Raw genomic sequence first — 17,640 nt, 5'->3', positions numbered from 1 at the left:
ACACTGTGCCATGAAGCCCATCCCTATAGGACTTTTTATCACTATTAACATTCTGAATTTGGAGCAGATTCTTTGACTTTGGTTTGTAGCCATCAACTCATTCAACTTCAGTGCCATCTGTAATAGCTTTTCTAGAACTACTACCTTCACTGTGAAGCTCTGTAAATTTTTTTAAGATTTTATTTGAGATGTAGAGTTACAGAGAGAAGGAGAGACAGAGACAAAGGTCTTTCATCCACTGGTTCACTAGCCAAATGGCCACAAAGGCTGGAGCTGAGCTGATCTGAAGCCAGGAGCCAGGATTTTCTTCTGGGTCTCCCACATGGGACATCTTCTACTGCTTTCCCAGGCCATAGCAGAGAGCTGGATTGAAAGTGGAGCATCTGGGACTCGAACCAGTGCCCATATAGGTGCTGGCACTGCAGGCGGTGGCTTTACCTGCTGCGCCATAGCACCGGCCCCTCTATGAATTTTCTAAGAAAGACATCATGGTGAAGATGGATAGGCAAGCCTTTTCTATGTCTTTTCCGTTGCTTTCTGGAATCAGTTTATTGACCACTTATTTGCATCTTTGGGATCATGGTTTCTATCATGTTGAGAATCTAGTGGACCTGTTGATGCTGAGTATGAGAGTATAACTTACTGTGGGTTTTTATAGTAAAGTCAGCCCAGAACAGACAAAGCAAATAACCACTGGTAGTCATGACATTAACATGTGCATCAGTCATGGTTTGTTAGTGTGTGTCAGTGGAACACATTTTGTCATGCGTAGGAACCATGCTGTAGAAGTTTATTGGGACAGTTTTTGCCCTGAACTTCCTCAGTATACAGCTTGGATTTTCTAAATGTGACTTCATTCTGCAGATTAGCAAACTTCAAATACAAACCTTGAGGACATCAGATGGAATTTCATGACTCCTTGAGTCATCATGACTAATGTTTTCCCAATATTATTTGATATTCCTTACATTGGACATAGCAGGTGCTTTCACATCTCAGTCTTTCTTAGAACATAGATTAACCCCTTTCTTTCTGGCACCCTGTGTTTTTGTTTTAATTTGTTTTTCATTTTATTTTAAAGCTAGAGAGATCTTCCATTTGCTAGGTCACTTTGCTTGCAAATGGTCACAATAGCCAAAGCTAGGCCAGGCTGAAACCAGGAGTCATGCACTAAAAATCAGGTTTCCTATACTTGGCATGAACCCCCAAGTACTAGAGCCATCACTTGCTGCTTTCCAGGGTATGCATAGTAGGAAGTTTGATCCAAAGCAGAGTAGCTTGAGCTTGAGCCAAACACTCTGATATGGGATGCAGGCATCCCAGACATTCCTTAACACTGGACCAAATATCCGCCCATTCCTGGCACCCTTCCTGCCCACCTTTGTTAGGCATTTGCTGCCTTTTCTAAGGTATTTGTTAATGCTCTGCATGCCAAAAGGTTTTTCAGTGTTTGTTTGCTTTTAAAAAATTAATTTGTTATTTGAAAGAGTTGTAGAGAGAGGAAAGACAAATCTTCCATCTGCTCTTTCCTTCCCCAAATGATCGCAGTGGCCTGGGCTAGGCCAAAGCCAGGAGCTTCTTCCATGTCTCCCATGTATGTGACAGGGGCCCAAACACATTAGCAGAGTGCTGGATTGAAAGTGGAGCAGCTGGCATACAAACCAACTAATAGAGACACTACTTTCTTTAAAAGTACATGAGGGACTGGTGTCGTGGCATAGTGGTAAAGCTGTTGCTTGCTATGCTAACATGTTATATTGGTGCTTGTTCGTGTCCCACCTGTTTCACTTCTGATCCAGTTCCCTGCTGATGTGCCTGGAAAAGCAGTGGAGGATGGACCAAATACTCCTGGCCCCTGGCTTCATTCCCACCCAGTCCTGGCCGTTTAGGGAGTAAACCAAGGGATGGAATTTCTGTGTCTCTATTTGTAACTATACCTTCAAATAAATACAGTCTTAAAAAAGAAAAAGTACACGAGTTGTAATTTTAACCAGTAATTTGTCTGTAAGCATCTTATAATGAACTATTTGCCCATTAAGTCTGAATTATAAAAAATTCCAGTGACATACATTTAGCCTAGTGGTTAGTGCTCCCACCTTCTGTATTAGAGTACCTGGGTTGGAGTCTTGGCTCATCTGCTGATTCCAGCTTCCTGTTTATGAGAACTCTAGTAGAGCACAGTGATGGCTCAAGTAATTGGGTTCTAGCCACATATGTGGGATACTGGATTGATGCCCCAGCTCTCAATTTCCTTCTGGCCCAGCTCCACCCATTGTGATCATTTAGGGGAGTGAACTAATAGATATTAGCTATCTCTCTTTCTTTCTCTGCTTTTCGAATGAATGAATGACTGCGTATCAGACATACCTACTACCAAATTTTCCAATAGGTATACTGACTAGCTTTGATGTAGCTCAGCTTCTCTGAATTCATCATTAATTTTAAGTATATTTGATGAGTTTTTCATTATTCCTGTAATATTCAAAATCATGGGTATGATTTCTGCTATAAATTGTCTTATTAGAATAAACTGTTGACTTAATTTGTTATCACCCCCCACATCCCCGTCTCCAGATACCCTTGTTTCAGGCACATCCACAGTTGAAGCAATGTGTGCGTCAAGCAATTGAACGGGCCGTCCAGGAGTTGGTCCATCCTGTGGTGGATCGATCAATTAAGATTGCCATGACTACTTGTGAGCAAATAGTCAGGAAGGATTTTGCCCTGGATTCTGAAGAATCTCGAATGCGAATAGCAGCTCATCACATGATGCGTAATTTGACAGCTGGAATGGCTATGATTACTTGTAGGGAACCTTTGCTTATGAGCATATCTACAAACCTGAAAAATAGTTTTGCCTCAGCCCTTCGTGTAAGTTGTTTATTTCCTTGGTAGTTTCTCTTTGTTCTTGCTTCAACTACTCATTGGTAATAGGACAATTTTGGTAAATGTTTCTGAGAAAGCATCTCACTCCAAGTAGCATTTCACATATAGGCTGCTTGTACAGCAGGTATGGAAATACCTTGTTTCCCCAAAAGTTGTTTAGGTGTACCGTGAAGATTTCATGTGCCTGTTTTTGTTTCCCAACATGGGCTTCCCTAATCATACCTAATGGTATTTCTTGGTTCCAATGTTAAACAAAAAGTTACACAAAACTCCTATGGCTTGTCTGCCAAAATGTTTCTTTGCCTATGGCATTGGGCATAACCACTGAATCTTAGTAATTACCACGTTTCATGTTTTCCTTCTTAGAATATAGATTCTGTGAGGCTAAGTACAATGTCTGTTTTTGCTCAGTGTCATAGCCCCAACACAGTACCAGATAGTAAACACCCAAATATTTGTTTGTTTAGAGCAGTGAAGATTTTTTTGCCCTTAAATACAAGAAGCTAACCATCTCTATTTTATTTTATTAACAATGAAGAATTCAAATAAATGCATTTGGAGCAGGACAAAATATACGATGTAAAGTGATTTTGCATGTATGCCGTTATACAACATCCCCTTCAAGTAACTTAGTTACCACTTCTTGGTCTCAGATGTCATGGTTAGGAATTACTTGATTTGGGGTTTTAGTGTTTTTGTATTGCTGAACAACTGATAAGATCATTAGGGTATTTTCATCTTACAGATGGGGGAGCTTATCTTTAAGGATATTTACTCTAAGATTATAGCCAATTCCTCAATAGAGCTTGAACTTCAAACATATTTGTCAGATGTGTTTTATTTCTTAATGTCATCTATGTACATTAAAATGTATTTCCTTCTTTAATATGTATATTTTTACCCTGATAGACTGCGTCCCCACAACAAAGGGAAATGATGGATCAGGCAGCTGCTCAGTTAGCTCAGGACAATTGTGAATTAGCTTGCTGTTTTATTCAGAAGACTGCTGTAGAAAAAGCAGGTCCTGAGATGGACAAGAGACTAGCAACTGTAAGTGTTTAATATTTGCCTTGTAGGTTCTTTTTTTTCTTAATTTAAGGAAGTACCTCATAACAAGAACCTCAGTGACTTTTTTTGTTTGCAGGAGTTTGAACTGAGAAAACATGCTAGGCAAGAAGGGCGCAGATACTGTGATCCTGTTGTATTAACATATCAAGCTGAGCGGATGCCAGAGCAAATCAGGCTAAAAGTGAGAATTGGGGCTCTGTCTCTCCCTGCCCCATCTTTGTTTTCTTAATGTACTTGTTGCTTGAACTACTCAACGGGACTAGGACAGCGGGGCTAAATGTTTCTGAGAAAGCGTCTTACCCCAAGTAGCATTTCACTTAAAGGCTGCCTGTAGAGCAGGTATGGAAATAGCTTAGATTCCTGCCCCCCTCTAAGTTGTTGAGGTCCACTGTAAAGAATTCTTGTGCTTGTTTTTATGTTTTCAATTTCAACTTCCCTAACCACACTTAGTGACATTTTACTGAGAGTGCTCATTGGTCCCAATAAAATGTGAATCGGTTTCAATGAAGAATTGTGCTGACATGTTCCCATTTGAGGGGGCCATTTTCAGTGGAAAAACTCTTAATATATAAATTAGAGTGACAGGATTCAAGGAAACAGGACATTGTCTTCTGAACTTGTGTGTATGCATGCCATATCATATAGTTAGACTAGTTTGCTTCAAAAAGTTCATAGCAGGGCAGGTGTTTGCCCACCTGGTAGTTAAGATGCTTACATCCCATATTGGAGTGCCTGGGTTCAATGCCCAACTCTGGGTCAAGTAATTGAATCTCTGCCGCCCTCATGGGAGACCTTGATTTTTCTTGGCTGCAGTCCCAGCTGTTGGCAGGGATTTGGGGAGTATGAACCAGCAGCTTGGATCAGTTTGTTTTCTCTCCTCCCACCCCCAATAAATAAATTTTAGGAGTTCATAGAAAATGTGTGTTTTTAAAAAATGTGCATGGATTTCAAAATATTTTACATTAAAATAAACTTCTTCTAATCTGATTTTCCTTGAACTTTTTGAAGTACCCTCGAATGTTGTAGCTCTGGTATCACTTTTCAGAACCCCCTTGCTTACCTTTATGTAAACTACATTTTAAGAAAAAAAAGTTTGGAGTGGATTCTGTCAAAATAGGTTTTCTTCTTCCGAGGTTGGTGGTGTGGACCCAAAGCAGCTGGCTGTTTATGAAGAGTTTGCACGCAATGTGCCTGGCTTCTTGCCTACGAATGACTTAAGTCAGCCGACAGGATTTTTAGCTCAGCCCATGAAGGTAAATACTTGAATTAAATTGAATGTTTTATAGTTTAATGTGGATATTCTTGTTGGTTACTATATCCTTAGCTTCCTGACAGTTTTAGTTATAGGAGGAAAGAATGTCCCCATTTGTTGTAGTTATAGATTTTTTTTTAATTTATTTTGACAGGGAGAGTTATAGACAGAGAGAGACAGAAAGGTTCACTTCCCTAATGGCTGCTATGGCCGGCGCTGTGCTGATCCAAAGCCAGGAGCCAGGTGCTTCCTCCTGGTCTCCCATGCAGGTGCAGGGACCCAAGCACTTGGGCCATCCTCCACTGCCCTCCCAGGCCACAGCAGAGAGCTGGACTGGAAGAGGAGCAACCGGGACTAGTACCCGGCGCCCGAACCGGGACTAGAACTCAGGGTGCCAGTGCCACAGGCGGAGCATTAGCCTAGTGAGCCACGGCGCCGGCCGTTATAGATATTTTTAATAGCAGATCAACATGACATAAGGGATACATTTTTAGTCCTTGCGTTTGATTTTACTTTAATGTTTGTATTTAGAGGAAATCTGATTGGTACCTTCTTGGCAAACCCACCTCCCCCTTTTTTATAAGGATATTCTAAAAATTTGAAAGTTGAAAATACAGGGGAAAACATTTTCTCCTTAATCTGTTTGATACTAAGTTGCTAGCCTGATGCCCCCTTTTACTCCTTATTCCTTTGGTATGTATTTCTTATGTGACAATACAATCTTTAAGGATATTAAAACTTTACTACTATCTAATTTTTTTATCCCATTCCTGTTTTGCCAGATGCCTAAGAAATGCATGGTATAAGACCTATTTTGTAATCTCTTACTTAGTTGTGACATTTAATATTTTCCTCACAGCTCCTCAGTTTTTCCTCATCTTTCGTGATCTTAATACTTTAGAAGATTATAGGCAAATTTTTTCTAGAATGCCCTGATTTGGGTTTTTCCAGTGTTTTCTCATGACTGCACTCAGATAATAATGGTGATGCTGTGTTCTTACCTGTCATGAGACTTTGACAGTTGCATTAGATATTGTAGTTTTCATGGTTTGGAACGCTTACTAGTGTCTTAGGCTGTTAGAGGGCTTACTAGATGTTGTAAGTGGTCCTGTCCACAGTGTATCCCATTAATGATGATGCTGTCTCTGATCACTTGATTATATTAGTGTGTGCCAGGCTTTCCGTTCTCAAAACACCCTTTCCTTTTGCCTGCCTTGTACCACACCAATTAATGGCGTCATGACTGCATTGTTTAGGAAAAGCCCTCCATGATTTGATGAAAAAATAAATAAATAAAGGAATAAACACACTAGTAGACCTCTGGTTGGTACATATGCCAATGAAAAAAATCTTTAGAATGTTTTGGTTATGTCTTACTAGTTGTTTTTCCCCCCCTTTTTCTAAAACAGCAAGCTTGGGCAACAGATGATGTAGCTCAGATTTATGATAAGTGCATTACAGAGTTGGAGCAGCATCTGCATGCCATTCCACCAACGTTGGCCATGAATCCTCAAGCTCAGGCTCTTCGAAGTCTTTTGGAGGTTGTAGTGCTATCTCGAAATTCTCGAGATGCTATAGCTGCTCTTGGATTGCTCCAGAAGGTTGGTTTGTAAGCTGACATCTCAGCTTAAGTTTGGAAAATACTCAGTGACTTGGCAACTCTACATGCTCATGCATTTATGCTTTAGATTTTTTAAAATGAATATAAATTCTGTTGTATAAGTAGGTGATTCTCTCCAGATTAGAGTATAATCACAGCACTTAGGAGTGTTCAAATGGGAAATCTTTGTTTTCCTCAATGAAATAATTTCTGAAAATTCTGTTATTGAAGAAACATGGGTTTTAAGGGACAAGTTACTCCCAAGTATTTGGGGAATAAAGATGTGTGTGTGTGTGTGTGGAGTCCCTTGATTTTGACTCTGTAGGCACAGAAGTGGTTTTTTTTTTTTTTTTTTTTTTTTAATTGCCATGAAGAACACAGAATAAACTTACAGTAGAGCTTCTGGTATGTGCTAGGTTACTGAAAAGGATGTTTGGAGAGTGGAGATAATAATCTTGAGGCTGTAGAAGATACATTGTAGTTTTCATTGAGGTTTGATTTCTTGTTCTGACAGTTGGGTTGACTACTTATATTCAGTGGTTCTGAACACTTTCTTTGACCTGCAGGCTGTAGAGGGCTTACTAGATGCCACCAGTGGTGCTGATGCTGACCTACTGCTTCGCTACAGGGAGTGCCACCTTTTGGTCCTAAAAGCTCTACAGGATGGCCGGGCATATGGGTCTCCATGGTGCAACAAACAAATCACAAGGTCAGTATCCATCTTGGAAGACTAGTATGTATTGGACTGCCTTTTGGTCTATGTGACTGTCTTTATGTTCAGAGCTTTCCTTTTCTTCTAGAAGGTAAATGGGACATTTGGACTTCTAAGAAGTAAGAATTGTTGCATTATCATTTTCCCATCTGGTCTCCACCTTCTCCCCCTGATGGACACAGAAAACCAGTCTGTTGTTTAGGGGAGTAAATTATAGGTTATTTGTTTAAAAAAAAGTTTCAGTGATTTCATACCAGTGGTGTTCATATATAATTTTTTTATATTTTGAATGCAATACTCTGTTTTCTAGTATTTAAAAGCAAATCTCCGGGCTTTCTTTACACTGGGCTGCTTTACTTCATTATTTGTTTTTTAACTTGGATACTGATGCACAGTTGACTCAAACAAATTCCACTAAATAAAATGGAGTGTTTGTTTTACTTTATACAGTATGATTAAGCCTATGAATAAAATACTTTTTCTAGGTGCCTAATTGAATGTCGGGATGAATATAAATATAATGTGGAGGCTGTGGAGTTGTTAATTCGCAATCATTTGGTTAATATGCAACAGTACGATCTTCATCTAGCTCAGGTATGGAAGGAATTCACCCAGACTAAAGGTCTCAGGAAGGATGTTGTATTTTTCTCTCTTATATTATGTTCATTGTGTTTTCTCTGTTGCCAGTCAATGGAGAATGGTTTAAACTATATGGCCGTGGCATTTGCTATGCAATTGGTAAAAATTCTGCTGGTGGATGAAAGAAGTGTTGCCCATGTTACCGAGGCAGATCTATTCCACACTATTGAAACACTCATGAGGATTAATGCTCATTCCAGAGGCAACGCTCCAGAAGGGTGAGAATAAAATGCACTGGGATTCCTTTGTATTCAGCAGTCTTTTAAGAAAGTGTAGAAATGTGTGTAAAGATTTACTAACATTACCTGTTGTAACGCTTTACCCACAACATAGGAGAAGCTTTAGTGAGGCCTAATACTGTCCTCTGAAGTATGGAAGCTTAACTAACTGCCAAGCCTTCTTGATGTTGAGCAGTACATACAATACTAGACTTGGTGTCAGAACCTGTGGTTAAGACTAGGCTCTGCCACTGTAAAATTTGCAATTTCCCTATGCCTGTTTCGTACATAAAATGGAAATAATTTGTGAAAGAATGGTTGGGTATTGACAGAAATTACGTGTAGAAATAGTGGCATATATTAAGCAGGTAGCGAATGTTAACTCTGCGCATCAGCTCTATTTCATTGGTCCCATTTTATTGTTGTTAAGTACCTTAACTGAGTTTAGTCATTGCATATTACATCTTTATAAGTAAGAAGATATGAAGAGACCAAGGTTAGTTTAAATATGGAAAAGGTAAAATGAAATGGTAATTATTACACTTGGGAGTTTATTTTAAATAAGCAAGTTGTCCAGCTGTATGCCTGTGCAATCACAACCATGAGTAGACTGATTTTCACTCTGGATTTATTGTACTAGATTGCCCCAGCTGATGGAAGTAGTGCGATCCAACTATGAAGCAATGATTGATCGTGCTCATGGAGGCCCTAACTTTATGATGCATTCTGGAATTTCTCAAGCCTCAGAGTACGATGACCCTCCAGGCCTGAGGGAGAAGGCAGAGTATCTTCTGAGGGAATGGGTGAATCTCTACCATTCAGCAGCAGCTGGCCGTGACAGTACCAAAGCTTTCTCTGCGTTTGTTGGACAGGTAGAGCTTTTGGAAAGAAAGGTGCTTTTTATTCAACATAAGTAGGGTGTGATGCCTCCAATATTGAAACTTAGTATTATGTACGTGTGATCAGATAGTTCTCTCCATACTCAATGCACACTAAAAATGTTGTCATTTCCTCTTATAAATTGATATAGTACACTTGTTTCCTCATCCTTGATCACTTTAAGGTTGACATTCCTTTCTCCCTTTAGTTCTGTTTTTACCATTTCAGTTATCACAGCTACAAAAGTACAGTGGGTCTGATAATGAAAACTGCCACATGCAATTTTACTAATTTGATTATCAGCAGTGATGGGATTATGGGCTAATAAATAGAATTCTTCTAACAGCCCATGATTTTTAAAAAAGTTGAAACAACAACAACAAAAAACCTGTTAAAATATTTGAGTGTTTTATTGCATTAGTAGCTTGTCTTTGTAAAGATAATACCATGTTATTTTAGGAAAACAGTTTCCAGCGTTTTCTTTCATTAAGTTTGATGCGGAGTGGACTTTTAAAGTGTTAAGGAACCAGCTGCAGCTAAAAATCATTCAGCAGGAATATTTGTGAACAGGATAAAGGAAAAGAGTGATACATAGTGTTTGACTATCACTGGCTGCTTTTAAGACCAGTAGTCAGTGTATCATAATTATAATGTGACTAAGAGTGGTACTTTTCCTGAATTGACTAGATTTTTAGTGGAACTATTACAGTGTTTATTTAGGTTGAGCTTCTACTTATTTCTGCAGAGTGACCTTTGTATTTCCTTAAACAAAAGCTTTGCTAAACTTCCAAATGTACTAGTTAGATTTATTTTTAATTAAATGATTAGTGTGGAAGAGCTTGTTTGAATTCTACAAGTTGGATTAAAATAGTAAATACTCAGAATATTTCTCCCCCCAAAAAAGAATCTATGGAGCTATGAAACATACTCTTGAAAAACTGTTAAATGCATATTTATAGTTTTTTTGTGATTTGGGTGGAAGAAACATGAATTAGTTAAATTTTTTGCAGTAGTTGCCATTCATGGGTATGGATGTGGCACCTGTCTCAGCCCTTCCTGCTGACTGATTTACTTCTTCTCTTGAAAAACATAATGTGTTACACTCTGTTTTGTTTTGTATTCCTTTAAGAATTTTTTTTCTTTCTTGTGCTCCTGTTGCTTTTCAGATTTTAATGTGGACAGAATTCCCTTTGCTAGTCCTTTTTTTTTTTTGACAGAGTGGACAGTGAGAGACAGAGAGAAAGGTTTTCCTTTGCCGTTGGTTCACCCTCCAATGGCCGCCACGGCCGTTGCGCTGCGCTGATCCAATGGCAGGAACCAGGTGCTTATCCTGGTCTCCCATGGGGTGCAGGGCCCAAGCACTTGGGCCATCCTCCACTGCACTCCCTGTCCTCACCAGAGAGCTGGCCTGGAAGAGGGGCAACCGGGACAGAATCCGGCGCCCCGACCGGGACTAGAACCCGGTGTGCCGGCGCCGCAAGGTGGAGGATTAGCCTAGTGAGCCGCAGCGCCGGCTCCCTTTGCTAGTCTTATGACATGGCTAGGGTATAATACTACCATAGTCTGTCGGTTCAGCTATTCTATTACTTATCAAGGAGCAAATTGTCATAAAATAACCTTCAAGGTTTCTCTGTGAGCTTTGTGTCTTTAATAATGCTTCCTCCTTCTTCCTTAATGCGTATTTTACTTGTCATTTTTTTGGGGGGGGGGTACTAGCCACATAACATATGCTTTGCTTCACTTCCAGATCCATTTGTAGTGTTTCTTTCCTTTAACATAAACTTACCTTTGCTAATTAATGTAATAGTTCATTACATTAAAATAGCTGTAATGATCCATGGATATTTTTATTTGAGTACTTACAAGTAATTGATTTGGGGGGGGGGCAATAACTTGTTAGACTTTAAAAATTTTGATATTGTTGTCATTTGAAGAAATTATCTTAAGTTCTGCAGGATGGTGAAATATGTTGAGTCTCCTCCTTGGAGGAAAGAGACATTATTCAGAGTGTCAGATTGTGACCCACAAAGTTAAGAGAACTTTGTTTTACTGCATTGTTCATTTTCCAAATTAGTTGGCAGTACCCTGCTGTTGAAAGATACTAATTCATTGTTGGTTCATTCTCCATTAAACTTTTTTAAAACTGGAGGAATTCTGTTAGGATTCCTTAATGATGAAGTAATTCTAATGATAACCCTTTAAAAAACAATTAGAAATGTGACATTAGGAACAAAAGAGAGACTATCACTTAAACATGAAATTGAAAGATGTATGAAGTTAGTTATATATATATTAGCTCATGGGTCTCTCTACTTTTTGTTCCCATTATAGATGCATCAGCAAGGAATATTGAAGACTGATGACCTCATAACAAGGTTCTTTCGTCTGTGCACTGAAATGTGTGTTGAAATTAGTTACCGCGCTCAAGCCGAGCAGCAGCACAATCCTGCTGCTAACCCCACAATGATCCGAGCCAAGTGCTATCACAACCTGGATGCCTTCGTCCGACTCATTGCACTGCTAGTGAAGCACTCAGGGGAGGCCACCAACACTGTCACCAAGATTAATTTGCTGAACAAGGTCTGAAATCCTTTCTCATTTTAGTAGTTCCCAACTGTCTTGTGTCCAGCCTTTCCCCAAAGACATTTTGCAATATCTGTTTTCTGTCCCCAAATGAAATTCTTATACAGTACATAAACATAGCCACCAAAGTTAGACAAAGGTTATTATAGTGCTGTGACTCAAACTTTAAAAAAAGTTTCTAACATTTCAGAATGTTAATACTTGATAAAGCCTATTATAGAACATAACTTAGGTGGTATGAGATTTGTTCCTATATATAGAATCATTGTAAATGGGTGGCTTGAAACGTCCTCTAGATTGGGAAGTCAGTTATGAATGACTTGTCATTGCCTTGCTCAATGCTGAGAGAGTCTTGGAAATTTATTAAAACAGTACAAAAAATAGTTTTTTTTTTTTTAATTTAAATTTTTATTTATTTATTTTTTGACAGGCAGAGTGGACAGTGAGAGAGAGAGACAGAGAGAAAGGTCTTCCTTTGCCGTTGGTTCACCCTCCAATGGCCGCCGCGGCTGGCACGCTGCGGCCGGCGCACCGCGCTGATCCGAAGGCAGGAGCCAGGTGCTTCTCCTGGTCTCCCATGGGGTGCAGGGCCCAAGTACTTGGGCCATCCTCCACTGCACTCCCGGGCCACAGCAGAGAGCTGGCCTGGAAGAGGGGCAACTGGGACAGAATCCGGTGCCCCGACCGGGACTAGAACCCGGTGTGCCGGCGCCGCAAGGCGGAGGATTAGCCTACTGAGCCGCGGCGCCGGCTCAAAAAATAGGTTTTAAAAATGGACTTAGATTTTGGTCTTGGGAAATTAGAAAGGAGTCCGTCATACTCCTCAGTGTTCAGGGGGCAAATAAAGTAGACTGAAGGACAAGTTTTTTTAACAAGGCATCTCTTAAGACTAACAGCTCTCCTGGTCCCTAGCTACTCAACTAAATGCCAAGAGAAGAGTCAACTGTTTGTCTCTTGTCAACTTCATGTAAAACCAGAAGAATTAGATTTTTGGCTTGTGTTAACGTGGTAATATAATATAATAAGGTGCCATTCTAATTTTTAGAACTTTTAAAAAACCATTGGGCTTTAGTGGAAAATACACCACTCTAGTCCGCAGATATTTAAATTGATTCAGACAAATGTATGGCCTCTTTAGATACTGGCACATGATTTTGTCTTCAGGTGGTATATATCCTTTCCTTTCATGTGGTACTTAAAAGAAGCATGACTTAAAAATGGCATGTGAATTATCCATGAGTGTATAAGGTCCCATCTGTGTGTTCTGTATAGGTCCTTGGTATAGTAGTGGGAGTTCTCTTACAAGATCATGATGTTCGGCAAAGTGAGTTTCAGCAGCTTCCCTACCATCGAATTTTTATCATGTTACTCTTGGAACTCAATGCACCTGAGCATGTGTTGGAAACCATTAATTTCCAGACACTTACAGCTTTCTGGTGAGTATTGTTAGGTTTCAGTTGAAGTTAAAACTCTTGGGGACTGAGGCTTTTTTTTTTTTTTTTTTTTTTTTTTTTTTTTTTTGAGAGGGGTTTTGTTTTGTTAATCTGCAAGAAAACTTGTACATTGCCTACATTTACATGCTATTCATTATCTGAGTTGGACTGTGCTTCTCATTAAAGTTTTTCTTCTTTTAGCAATACATTCCATATCTTGAGGCCTACCAAAGCTCCTGGCTTTGTATATGCCTGGCTTGAACTGATCTCCCATCGGATATTTATTGCAAGAATGCTGGCACATACGCCACAGCAGAAGGTGTGGCTGCAATTTATCTCCTGCAGATTAAGACTGTAACTACTTGGGGCTTATGATCAATGCCTATACACTTCTATTAGTCATTTAGTAGTAATTGTATTTCTTTAGCTTGGTTGGGAATTATTTTGCTCAGGTCCTAGAGGGGGGTTTAATAAGTACTTAACAGCCTTTGCCTAAAAACTGCTGTCAGTGATTAGGGTTGTTGCCTTTCCAATGCTGTGTGTCAGCCCTCTGTGTCAGTTGGCCGGTCTATGTATGCAGAGCATGGGAGGAGGGGGACAGAGAGGAATCTCATATAGGGTATCCCACATGTGTGGTAGAGGCCCAAGCCGTCATTCGTCATTTGCCACCTTTCTAGGCACATTAGCAGGAAGCTAGATCAGAAGTGGAACAGCCAAGGCTCTAAGCAGCACTTCAGTGTGGTATGTCATCATTGCAAGTGGCTGCTTGACCTGCTGTGCCAAAACACTGGCCCCAAGTTAAGGATCCCCCCCACCCCCACCCCCCCACCCTACCCCTTTTTTTAAGTTGAAATCTTTCTGCAGGTCCTTAGAGGTATGACTGAATCTCTGGGTGATGGGTCTCTGGAGCTTGCTGGTTTTCAGGTTCTCACTGTAAATGCTAAAGTTTCTCACACAGGTTGAATATCACTGGGTTACTTTATTTGAAGGATTATGATCGTTTTTTTTTTTAAGAGTTTTTAGTCTAACTGGGAAGATAACACAGTCATTGTAGGAGGCTTCTCTTCGATTTTTCACTTAAATGCCAAGTGAGTACTATAGAAAGTGCTCTTATCCGGCCCATTAGATAAAAAGAAAATATGACTACTAAGTGTTTGGGATTGGATTGGGGCAGAAAGTGAAATGATCCTTGACTGAAGCTTCATTTGGAGAATGGAATTCTTGGGGAAGGGAACACAGCGTAAAAGAATAAAATTATCCATGACTGAACATAATTGGTATATATTGCTGAAAATAGAGGATTAATGGTATTAATTCAGTGAGGTTATTTACCAGGAGTTGAGGAATCCAGAGGAGGAAAACATACAGTTGAAACCCAGGAAAACAGCTTATCTGTTGGAGGAATGTTTTTTGGTATATGTGAACACAAGGTTTCTCAATTTGCCCCCCCCCCTTTTTTTTTTAAAGATTTATTTATTTGAAAGAGTTAAGAGAGAGAGAGAGAGAGAGAGACCTCCTCTTTTTTTTTTTTTTAACTTTAAATTTTTTTTATTTTTATTTATTTATTTTTTTTTTTGACAGAGTTAAGACAGAGAGTCAGAGAGAAAGGTCTTCCTTCTGTTGGTTCACCCCCCAAATGGCCGCTATGGCTGGAGCTATGCTGATCCGAAGCCAGGAGCCAGGTGCTTCCTCCTGGTCTCCCATGCAGGTGCAGGGCCTAAGCACTTGGGCCATCCTCTACTGCTTTCCCAGGCCACAGCAGAGAGCTGGTCTGGAAGAGGAGCAACCGGGACTAGAACCCGGCACCCATATGGGATGCTGGCGCTGCAGGCGGAGGATTAACCAAGTGAGCCACAGCTCTGGCCCCCTTAACACTTTTTTTTTTTTTTTTGAGAAATACATCGTAGACCAGCTGGTTCCCTCCCCAGATGGTTGCAACAGGCAGAAGCCAGGATCTTTGTGGTTTCTTTTTGTTGTTGTTAAGATTTATTTCAATTACTTGAAATTTCGAGATAAAGCTTGGGGGGGGGGGTCTTCTATCTGCTGGTTCACTCTCCAAATGACTGCAACAGCCAGAGCTGAGCTGGGCTGAAGCCAGGAATCAGGAGTTGTTTTTTTTCCCACGTGGGAGCCAAGAGCCTCCCACATGGGTGCAGGGTCCCAAGGACTTGGGCCATAGCAGAGAGCTGGATTGGAAGTGGAGCAGCTGGCACTCAAACTGGCACCCATATGGGATGCTGGCGCTGCAGGCTAGGGCTTTAACCCATTGCCCCACAGCGCTGGCCCCAGAAGCCAGGATCTTCATCCAGGTCTCCCATCTGGGTGGTGTAGGTCCAAGCACCTTGGGTCATTTTCTGCTGCCTTCTCAGGCATGTTGGCAGGGGTCTGGATCATAAGTAGAGCAGCTAGGACTTGAACTAGTACCCATAAAGGATGCTGGTGCTACTCTGCACCACAGTGGTCACCCCTTTGTTTTAATTTTGTTAAAGGCACAAGGGAACAGTAGTTTTTGAAGTTTTATGGAGGTAGTTTGAGATGTCATCTTCCATTTTCTTCATAATTATTTAGTCCTTTTTAAAGGCAATTTTTTAGGAGAGAAACTGTGTTAATAAATTAATTGTATTTATGTGAAGATGATTAATGGTGAAGTTATAGGGCAGTTGGCCTGGACAAGTTGATAAGGTGAAGTTGTGACTCATGTACATTTCTTTGTTTTAGGGGTGGCCTATGTATGCACAGCTACTGATTGATTTATTCAAATATTTAGCGCCTTTCCTTAGAAATGTGGAACTCACCAAACCTATGCAAATCCTCTATAAGGTAATTGATTTGGATCTATACATTAAAATGACTTGAGAACTTTAAAAAGAGAAACTTTTAGCTGAGGATATATGGCCTTATTTTGTCTATTTTTTGTTGTTTTAAATATTTTTATTTATTTGAGAGGTAGAGTTATGGGCAGAAAGAGGCAGAGAGAGAGGGGTATTCCATCTGCTGGTTTGCTCCCCAAATGGTTGCAATGGTCAGAGCTGGGCCAGTCAGGAGCCAAGAGCCAGGAGTCAAGAGCCACCTTCTGGTCTCCAACATGGATGTGGGGGCCCAAGTACTTGGGCCATCTTCCATTAGTTTCCCAGCACATAAGCAGGGAGCTGGATTGGAAGAGATACATTCGGGACACAAACTGACACTTCAGGCAGAGCTGGCCCCTTTGTTTTCAATACTATAATGTATATTCAGAAAAGTGCAAAGATCAAACATGTATAGGGCCCAGAGCTTAGGGCATTCATATGTTCATCTTTTGTTTTGCAAAATACCTGTACCAGTTTGTGCTTCTCAGCAGCCTGTTAACTATTGTCTTTTTCTTGCCATACTGGTATAATTTTAGCCATTTTGGCAGTAATATGGTAGTATTTCATTGTGAATTCAATTTGCATTTTCTTCATTTCTTAGGTTTTCATATTTAGATTGACCATCTGGATAGCCATTTTAGTGAGGCTCCCATTGCATTATTTGCTTGTATTTTTATTGGATTGTTTGCATTTTTCAAATGAGTTCATGGATACAAACCCTTCATTCATGTGTCTCCACTGCTGAAAGTATCATAGTTTGTATTGTTATCTAGCAGCATGCCACCCCCACCCCCCTTTTTCTTTCACCCGAGGATTCATTTATTTCAAAGGCAGAGCAACAGAGGGAGAGATTTTCCACTCTCAGGCTCACTATAGCTGCAAAAGCCAGTGCTGAGCAAGACTGAAGCCAGGAGCCTCAACCAGGTCTTCCATGTGGGTGACAGGAGCCTAGGTACTCTGCACCATTCTTTGCTGCCTTCCCCGGGCATGTTAGCAGGGAACTAAATTGGAAGTGGAGCAACTGGACTTGAAACAGTATTCCTAACATGGAATGCCAGCGTTGCAGGCAGCAGCTTAACCCACTGTGCCACAATGCTGGCTCATCTAGCCTCTTCTAGCATATTCATTTAAGGTTCCAGACTTCTAATGCCTAGTTTTTCATGATTTCTAGATGTAAATATTTTGACCAAAAACTGTGATACTATCATGTTGATAAAGATCTATAAACTTGTATTTGTCATTGAAGTCTACTTTTTGCCTTTTTTTTTTTAACTTCATAAAAAGAAAACTGTTAAATCCGTTTTCTTAGTGTGGAAATGTTTTTTTTTTTTTTCTTAAAACAGGGTACTTTAAGAGTGCTGCTGGTTCTTTTGCATGACTTCCCAGAATTCCTTTGTGATTACCATTATGGGTTCTGTGATGTAATCCCACCCAATTGTATCCAACTAAGAAATTTGATACTGAGTGCCTTCCCAAGAAACATGAGGCTCCCGGACCCATTCACCCCTAATCTGAAGGTAA

The 17,640-nt window shown here is 40.2% G+C and overlaps 1 protein-coding gene across 9 annotated transcripts in view; it reads left to right on the top strand.

The window, feature by feature from the left end:
• CNOT1 (CCR4-NOT transcription complex subunit 1) overlaps window positions 1-17,640 on the top strand; it is an 88,661-nt gene that overhangs the window by 66,517 nt on the left and 4,504 nt on the right. For 5 of the 9 annotated variants that reach the window (XM_051846836.2, XM_051846837.2, XM_008257364.4 and 2 more), the window contains exons 31-44: window positions 2,575-2,871; window positions 3,796-3,936; window positions 4,031-4,135; window positions 5,088-5,207; window positions 6,616-6,807; window positions 7,373-7,515; window positions 8,004-8,112; window positions 8,206-8,375; window positions 9,016-9,268; window positions 11,586-11,834; window positions 13,110-13,273; window positions 13,472-13,589; window positions 15,989-16,090; window positions 17,463-17,636. In XM_051846836.2, the coding sequence (XP_051702796.1) occupies window positions 2,575-2,871; window positions 3,796-3,936; window positions 4,031-4,135; window positions 5,088-5,207; window positions 6,616-6,807; window positions 7,373-7,515; window positions 8,004-8,112; window positions 8,206-8,375; window positions 9,016-9,268; window positions 11,586-11,834; window positions 13,110-13,273; window positions 13,472-13,589; window positions 15,989-16,090; window positions 17,463-17,636 (2,337 nt within the window). The remainder of the gene's footprint in view (window positions 1-2,574; window positions 2,872-3,795; window positions 3,937-4,030; window positions 4,136-5,087; window positions 5,208-6,615; window positions 6,808-7,372; window positions 7,516-8,003; window positions 8,113-8,205; window positions 8,376-9,015; window positions 9,269-11,585; window positions 11,835-13,109; window positions 13,274-13,471; window positions 13,590-15,988; window positions 16,091-17,462; window positions 17,637-17,640) is intronic. The other 4 variants (XM_070061972.1, XM_002711549.5, XM_008257369.4 and 1 more) reach the window with 1 other exon arrangement.

This window comes from Oryctolagus cuniculus, chromosome 18, assembly GCF_964237555.1.
Source record: "Oryctolagus cuniculus chromosome 18, mOryCun1.1, whole genome shotgun sequence".
In the NCBI taxonomy this organism is placed as follows: domain Eukaryota; kingdom Metazoa; phylum Chordata; class Mammalia; order Lagomorpha; family Leporidae; genus Oryctolagus; species Oryctolagus cuniculus.
This window is presented reverse-complemented; position numbering and strand designations above follow the sequence as displayed.